The sequence below is a fragment of the Cyanistes caeruleus genome, chromosome 4, assembly GCF_971803275.1.
Source record: "Cyanistes caeruleus chromosome 4, bCyaCae1.hap1.1, whole genome shotgun sequence".
Taxonomy (NCBI): Eukaryota; Metazoa; Chordata; class Aves; order Passeriformes; family Paridae; genus Cyanistes; species Cyanistes caeruleus.
The window spans coordinates 33,720,807-33,729,173 of record NC_141704.1 but is presented as its reverse complement, the minus strand read 5'-3'; the positions used below and the strand labels follow the sequence as shown (position 1 = coordinate 33,729,173).

The window sequence follows — 8,367 nt, the reverse complement described above, 5'->3', positions numbered from 1 at the left end:
GCGGCCGGGGCAGCGCTCGCGCCCCGCGGTGCCGGCAGGATGCGCGGCGGAAAGAGCGGCTGGACGGAGCGTGGGGTCTGCCCTTCCCTCCGCAGCGCCCACGGACCCTCACCTCCTGAGGGACCAGCCTCGACGCTCTCTGGCGCACACCCGCTCCGCCCCAGGAACGGGAGCAAGAGCCAGGATTCTTCTACTTAAAAAAAAAAATAAAAAAATAGTAAAGTCAATTTTATTTAAGAAAAAACAAATGCGCCCATTGCCACCCCCTCCCCTCATCGGAGGGACTTGGCTCTGCTGTTAAAAAATTCGGGACGTTTCCCTGTCCTCAAAGGCTGTGAGCGGCCAGCCCGGCACAGAGCACCCGCTCCTTGGGGACGGCCCCTCTGCAGGAGCCCGCCCTGGTGCGAGGCCACCAGCGCAGGTGAGGAGTCACAGGGTGGCTGTGTCGGGTCACAGCCCCTCCAGCTGGCTCCCTCCCCACTTCAGCCCTGCTATCGCCACATGCGCTCACCTGGCTGTCGCCTGACAGAGCCCTCTGGGGACTCATTTAGAGAGAATGAGCCCCAAAGAGAAGGGATGGGGCATGGGCTGCAGGACGGGCTCTCCGTGGCTCAGGGCTGCTTCCCCAGCATCTTCAGCATCAGCACTGCTTGCACTACAGCCACCCACTGGCTGCAAAGAGGCCAAGTACCGAAATTCCTCCTGTCCAAAAATTCACCGGGCATTCACCTCTCTGCGGGAATGACCTGTGGTAGCCACGGGATGCCATCGGCCAGGAACAGCTGCCATCGGCATTTTCAGCTAAATCTGGACAATGAAACGCGTGTTGCTCAGTGAAACAGCCACTGGGAAAAGGGGAGGTCTGATCTGGCAGAGGTAGCAGCTGTGCAGAGACCAGGTAGAACCCGGTGGGGGGTGCCAATGAGATCACTCGTTTAACAAAACGAAAAGCAAAACCGAGAGAAGCAGCGTTTCTCATGAGGCTGTTTGGTGTGATGCACGCCCCAGCCCACCCGTGTTGGAGGAGGTACATTCAGCGTGGGGAGTGCTGCAGTGAGGAGGGATCCCTGGGCTCCACCAGAGGCGTGTCCCCCACCCCCTATTTCCCCACAGGCAGTAACACCCTGACCGGGGGATGGCCCCAGCGCTGTCCCATCTGTGCTTTACCTCTGTGGAAAGGGGTATCCCATTTTAGCCCCTTTGGGGCAACCCACCAGCACCACCACCCAACCTCCACTGAATAAAAATGAAAGGCAACAAAACAAAACCCACGGCACAAATGGAAAGGGAACGGCCAGGCATCAGCCCAAGGCTGCCGAGAAGGGAGCAAGCCGCTCTGTGTCCCAGTGGTGTCACCCCCACTGCAAGGCACCAGTCCCAGTGTGCTACAGCTCCGACTGTGAGCGGGAGATGCGTGGGCCCTTGCGGATCTCCTTCCGCTTCTCTTCCTTCTTCCTCCTCTTCTCCTCATCCCGCAGCGCCTTCTGAAAGGTGTCAGCACCGGGGAAAAACTGTGGGTTGACAGCAAGGGGTCAGCATGGGCGAGCGCCCACTGCCTCCCAGAGGCACAACCCCTCCAAACCACCAAAGCCAACACACAAGCCTCACAGCCCAGGGAGCTTTGAGCACAGATGCAGCACGAGGCAAACAATCTCAACCACAAGGCAGGTGGCCACAGAAGGGAAGAGACGGCACCAGGTGCCCAAAGTAGACCACTGATGGGAAATCCAGTGTTTGTGTTTCAGCCATGCTTATTCAGTGACAGGGGCTTTTGGCCATTTCCCAAAAGCCACCCATTCCATTCCTCAGCCAGCTGCCTGGAGCTGCAACACGGATGGGGAAGCCCATGAGGCAAGCCGGCAGCATTGCCATCTTACCTCTGACTGGTCCGTTTTAAAGGGATTGCGGTAATCGGGTGATTTCTCACTGATTCCTAGCTCCTGAGCCATCTGCAGAGCAAAGGGGAGACCTCACTGGGGAGTGGTGCCTCCCACTCACATCCCCCAGCTATGTGACCAGGGTCCCCTATTCTCCCACCAGTCCCATCCATGCTCCATGCTCTTTCCCTATCCCTCAGCCCAAGGACAGCCCCCAGATATGGGGGGGCCCTGCTTTCCTTTTACCCCAAAACCCTCGCCCCACCAGCCTAGCAGCAGAGAAGGGTCATGGCAAGGGGACGAAGAGCCATACCAGCCGCAGGACCTGGGAGTGGGGTCCCTGCTCGAACACACCCGTCAAGTTGCAGAAGCCGATGCCCCAGCGGATGAGGCTGTTCCAGTTGGAGTTGCGGTCAAAGTAGTGGTGCACGATCTTGGGGAAGCGCAGGACGACGTCCCCGAAGAAGGCAGTGTTCTCCACCACGTGGGAGTAGGCTGTGGGGACAGCCACCAGCACAGGCTGAGGGCAAACCCACAGACTCTCCAGTATTAATTGGTCAGAGAGACAGCAATAGGGTCCCCAACAGACAGGGACCAGCCCAGGTCTGGTCTGGATGCATAGAAGTTTTGTACCTACCCCAGCACTGATCCCAGGAAGAATGCCTGTGGTGCACCAGAGCACCAGAAAAAGGGAGGGGAGTAAAAACCAGAAAGGACCTACCATCCTTTATCTTCTCATCCTGAGGGAAGGGCCCATCAGGAGGCACATCGGCAGCAATGAGCACAGCACGGGAGTCCTCCAGCACCTGCCAGAGCCCTCGGTTACTGCCTTGTCCTTCCAGCCTAACCCTGCACCCTGGAGGTGCTGCCACAGCTGTCTCACTGAAACCCCATGGCATCCTCCCTTCAGGTCCTAAAGCTCACCTGCTTTACACACTCCACAGAAGCCCCCAACCCTTCCCATTCCCACCCACCCTTGTGGGCTCAGAGTGCAGCCTGCACTGTGGCTTACTTTGAAGAGTCCCTTGAGCATGATGTCAATGATTTTGTACTGCTGGTTGATGTCATTGAGCTCAATCAAGTTCTTCAGAGCATTCATCTGGTCCTTGCGCTTCACCTCAAACAGCTTCTTATCTGCAGCACTGTCAAGGGCACTGCCGACACTCTCTCACCACACTGCTGCTCTCCGCCCGCCACCAGGCCCCCAGCACCATCCCAGAGCCCCCAGTTCTCCATGAGGTGTCTCAGGGCTGAGGGGCAGCACCTGAGCCAGGACGAAGCACAGATTTCCAGGGAACCCCTTGCCCAAACACCCCAGCAGACCCTTAACGATGTTAAGAGCTTGTGGGAAGCTTTCTACTTGCCAGTCCACTCTCTTGCTGATGGGCTGGAGGAGGAACATGAACTGCCACCTTCCCCGTGTGTCTCCACATACTCATTATCTTTTCATACTTTTCCTGTTCACCAGGGGATGCTGCTGTGTGCTAAGAAGGGCTTGCATTAGCCCAGATCCTCATGGGCAAAAGGTACCTGTGGCACTGAGAAGACCAAGTGCCACAAGCCCAGGCGTCCTCTTCCACCGTCCCAGCTGGTGACCCCAAACCACTGAGAAGTGCGGGCATGCTCTGCCTTCTGGCTGGCCATGCCACTTCCAAGAGCAGACTGGGAAATGTGCTCAGTGGGGCACAATGTGTGCACAATGGGGCAGGAAGAACACCAGGCATCGCTGCCATTTCTGCTCCTGCACCAAGCCAGGCACTTGGTTAGCAAACCCAGGAGCTCGGCTAAAGCCCATCTACAGAAGGACAAAGCAGCAACTTGCCAGTGCTTCTGCATCCTCTCTTTTCCACTTCCTTGTGCCCCTTTCCACGATCTCTGACCCTTTCCCTGTCATGTGCTCCTTCCAGCCTCTGTAGCCATTACTTCATATGTGGTCACGAGGGGCAGGCTGCAGAGGATACAGATTTCCAAGCCAGAGTCAGCTCTCTGTTTCTCCAGGTCTGTGAAGCTGCCCTGGGATAGCAGCAATGCCAGCAGAAAGGGGCAGATGAAGAGAAAATCCATGTTGGCCACTGCAGCCTAAAAGAAAACAGACCAACAAAACCAATGATCAGTGAGAAGACTTACCAAAAGGAGGAGTCACACGAGCCACTTGGGACTGATGACACACTGCCCTTGGCACCAGGGTCCTTGCCCATCCCTTGTCCCCATGATGGGTCTGAGGGATACAGTGGCCAGAGCAGAGCTACATGGTGATGTCCCAGCCTGCTCTGCTCTGCAAGTGAAGCCCTGGTCTCCCTCTTCTCTCTACCTGCCTGCACTGCCAGCCTCCAGGCATCTGACCCAGCAGAAAAATTCAGTCCTACCCCTCCTTCCAAAAAAAACAGCTAGCTTTTTACTGGGTTTGTGAGGCAAAGCAGCCCAACAACCACAACAGCAGGTCTGGAAGGAAGAGAAGGATCAGTGAGGGGTTGAAATACATCTCTCCTTCAAGTCCCTATGCAACCAGTTCAGCGACCTCCACTCACCACTTTGGGTATTGGTACCTGGACCCTTTCCCTCACTACAAGCTGGGTGCCACCTGCAGGTCCCAGGCCAAAAAACAACAGTTAGGTGATCTGGTGGTAACCTCCCCCTCCCTCCAAACAAGCCCCCTCCCAGGCAGCATCTGAGGCTTTGAAGGGATGTTCCTGGGCAGAGCTCCTCCTGACCACAAATGTCCCTCAGACAAAGTCAACAGCTTGAGGAAATAGTCCTTGAGAATGAGGACCCTCTTGGACAATCTATACCTGGAAAAGGAGAGCAGTAGCTCAGTCCCCAGGCAGCAGAACTCAAGGCGGTCTGTCCTCAGGCACGAGGCTTCCATAGAGCTGAGCACAGGCCACTGGCAATTACAGAAGCAACAGCTCCTTCAGAGGCGTTGTCTGAGCCACCTCTTGCTCCCAAAGGAAAGGCCACCAGAGATGTGTAAGGCCACCAGAGCTGACCTCACCCTATGACCCACTGCCCTCTTGAGTCTGAGTCTGCCTGCCCAGCCAAACCTGTCTCTGTAATGCCCTAACAGTGAGACAAAACTAAATCCCTTCTTGTTCTTTTCTTGTTGCTTTTCTTTTTTAAACAAATATAATTTCTTCAACTCCAAGCCACAAAAGGCAAAGCAGGCAGCACCAGCAGCTCTCCCAGCACTGCAAGGATCAGCAGCAGCTCCCACCATGCACCTCCTGCCGAGACCAAGCCAAGCATCTTCACACCCCTGGCAAAGGCAGGGTAACAGCGTTAGACAAACATGAAAAACCCTCTGAAATATTTTGCTGTTGTGCTTTGTAAAAGGCAACACCTCTGGAAAGGAACAGACCAGAGTAAATACAAACAGCGTTATTGAAGAAGACTTTTGCTGCCCCTGGTGTGGGCTCAGCAACATGCCCCATGCTTCTGACATAGGGCAGAGCCAGGATGGCAGCACAAATCCTTATGCTAGGCTTGGGGTCTGCCCCCTCTTCCCACTGCAATGTGAGGCTTAAGCCATATTCCAGCTGTCCTGAATGCCACAAAGCACACCAGCAAGCCTGTAAGGAAAATTCTCCAGCCCAGGCAAACAGATGTTCTCTTGGACCTACCAGCCTGGTCAGCTTCCACGAGATGGCTTCACCCTGCCAAAAACCATGGCCCAAGGAGCCAGGGCCTGGCTCAGTGAGGCAAGTCTGTCCTCTGCAGAGCCCCCAAGCTCTCGGGGAGGAGGAAGTGCAGCAATGCAAAAGCACAAAGAGTGACTGCCCTGGGACTCGGGCTCCTGTTTGCCCCTCAGATCAAACACACCACCATAAGGACCAGGCTGGCTATTTGCCATGCTCATGGAGAACTGGAAAGAGACACTGGAGGTAGCCAGTGGCCTCCAGACCAAGCTGGAAGGCAAAAAGCAGACAGGCTGCCCACAACAGCTCTGCCATGCTGCCTGTGGCAGTCCCAGCATGCTTGATTAGGGCAGGGTCTGCTGTATCCCCCATTTCCAACACTGGAGTCGGGTGGCCAAAGGATGTTCCACAGGAGCTGCAAAAAGCCCTGTTCAAGGCAGCAGCAGAGCAAAGCTCTTGGCTGAAGCAGATACCAGCCAGCCAGTTGCTGCAGCGCAAGGTCCACCTGGCTGCTTCTGAGTCTCAGAACAGTGATGGGCTTCTTCAGAGACACAACAGCAGATGCTGGGGTAGAGATGGTCAATGTTTTCAATGCAAATGTGTTTGGATCCTTTTACATCAGCCCTAAAGATTGTCCCACGGGACAAGGAGAGGACTGGAGAACCATGCCATACTGGAAGCCCATCACTTTTTCATCTGATCTGCTGGCACTCATTCTCACATTGAAGCTATTTATTTGCCATTGTCCATCAGGGCTAAAACATGCCAGTGAAAATGAAGCAGGGCCCAGTTGTTTCTCTTACCCACAGGGAACTTGGGGCTACTGATGCCATGTGGGACCAGCTCAGATTTATTTCCTTTAGCTGCCCTGGCAATTTCACCACACTCTAACAGCAGAGGACATTCCCTCCTCTCCAGGCCACACTATGCAACAGCAGAGGTGCCAAAGCTCCTTGCAGATGTTCCTCCATGCTTTCCCAACAAACTCCCTCTTGTGTCTTCACACCTGCTGAGGGATGAGATGAGACAGAAACACTGCAGAGCTGCTCCTCTCTCCCTTCCCTGCTCCTCCCTGAATTGATTTCTGCCAAAGACAGCTCTGCCTGGTGCTCCCAGAGCAGTCCAGGGAGCCAGGGCCTGGCCTGATGCTACAGATGGAAAGGAGTTTCCACCAACATTGCCTTGCAGCCCTGGCCAGCTGGCTGTTTCAGCAGCAAGCCCACCAGTCTGTCTCACTGTCTCCCAACCTCTTAATTTAGATGTGTTTTTCCAAAGACATGATAACAGATGCCGTGTAATAGATGGTTAGTACTTCCCATTAAAATGTTCTCAATTACTTTATAAATTTTCCTGCAGGAGCCCCATCTGAACCAAGCATCCCTGAGATTTATTCACTTAATGAGCTTGCAGGGCAGAGCCATGCTGCAATGCTTTGGTTCCCAGGAGAAACTTTTGCATGATCCCCCCACCTTCCCTCTGCAGGCACTGAAATGTAGGGGGAAAAGCATCATCCTTCACCAGGAGCATGCTGTGGCAAAACAAGGAATGAAAACTCCCTCCCCCATGAATCCATTCCTGAGACTCTCCTCCAACAACCAAATGAGGATTAGTATCTTCTTACAGGTGAACCAAAAACCTCAGAAGTGAAACACTGCTGCTCAGACTCCTCTAGGAGGACACATCGATATGGGGCTTACAGGACCAGCTGCTCCAGTTGAAACAGCACTGGCCATTTACACCTGCTCGTCCCCAAAGTCTCTCAACCACCAAGTCCAGAAACTCTGGTACCACAGGGTTTGGCAGCCCCGATTTCCTGCTGTGATTTCCAGCGGGAATCGGTCCATCCCAGCCCACCCTCGTGTCTCCCGTCGTGCAGGAGAGGTTCAAGAAGCACCCTCAGGGGCGCGGGAGGCCGCTGGCACAGGGAGATGGGGGTTCTCCGACAAGCTCCGCTGAAAGTAAAGGCAATCACACAGGGACGGTGGAAGGCAAAGGGGATTAGGCGAGCCGACCCGGCCGCGCTGCGGGAAGCCCACCCGGAGCCGTGTCCAGCGGACGCAGCAGGCGGCACACGGGAGGAGCGAACCCTCGGGGGGGACGGCAGCTGCCAGGAGCCGCGGCGGGCCGCTCCTCCCGCGGCTCCAGCGCGGGTCCTCCAGACCCAGGCTCCAAGGAGGTGTCCCGGGACCTCCCTGCCCGCCCCGCCCTCGGCCACCGCGGCTGCCCGGGAGGGAGCGAGCACCGGCCACCTCCGCCCCGTCCCGCGATGCCCCCGGAGCGGCCCCGGGGCTGCTCCCGCCCTTCCCTCCTGCCCCACCACGGCCCCGCTGGGCCTCCCGGGGCGGGGATGGCTCCGGGGCGGCGCGGCCGGTCCCCACCTGCGGGCCGGCTGCCGGGTGCCGGGGCCGGCGCTCACGCCCGCCGCGCTGCCATGCTGCTGCTGCTGCTGCTGCTGCTGCCGCTGCTGCTGCCGCCGCCGCCGCCGCTGGCACCGCCGCTCCGCCCCGCCGTGTCACTTCCTGAGCCCCCGCCCCGCCCCGACACAGGCACCGGCCACGCACCAGCGGGCGCTCCGAGGGTCTGGAGGCAGCAGGACAGCGGGGGCTGGGGCTTTAGTCGAAGGGGTCACCCGGAACCTGGAAGAAACCTCCTCATCCCTACGGGAAACGCAGCGTGTCTGCTTCCCCCGGGATCCTGGCTGAGCCCCCACCGCCCCTTCCAGCCCAGAGCAAAGGGACCATCTCGCAGCCCCATCAGCCAAGGCGGGTGAGCAGTGCACCTCTTCCGCAGCATTCCTGTACGACATCGTTACCGCAGGCAGGTCTGCATTTTGATAGATGAAGGGCATCAACCAAGCC

The 8,367-nt window shown here is 56.9% G+C and overlaps 1 protein-coding gene across 5 annotated transcripts in view; it reads right to left on the bottom strand.

Moving 5' to 3' along the window:
* Positions 1-213: 213 nt before the first annotated feature.
* LOC111934444 (coiled-coil domain-containing protein 134) overlaps positions 214-8,367 on the bottom strand; it is a 46,247-nt gene continuing 38,093 nt past the window's right edge. The window contains exons 1-8 of one of the 5 annotated variants that reach the window (XR_015285861.1): positions 7,888-8,008; positions 3,839-3,956; positions 2,890-3,011; positions 2,599-2,683; positions 2,191-2,372; positions 1,878-1,949; positions 1,273-1,511; positions 214-807 (exon numbers count right to left, since the gene is read on the bottom strand). Coding sequence is in view for 4 of the 5 variants with exons in the window: in XM_086885746.1 (XP_086741872.1) it covers positions 1,386-1,511; positions 1,878-1,949; positions 2,191-2,372; positions 2,599-2,683; positions 2,890-3,011; positions 3,839-3,956; positions 8,289-8,366 (783 nt within the window). In the remaining variant the exon portion in view is untranslated. Of the gene's footprint in view, positions 1,512-1,877; positions 1,950-2,190; positions 2,373-2,598; positions 2,684-2,889; positions 3,012-3,838; positions 3,957-6,312; positions 6,462-7,887; positions 8,025-8,288; position 8,367 lie in introns of those variants that run through there. The other 4 variants (XM_086885746.1, XM_086885744.1, XM_023946892.2 and 1 more) reach the window with 4 other exon arrangements.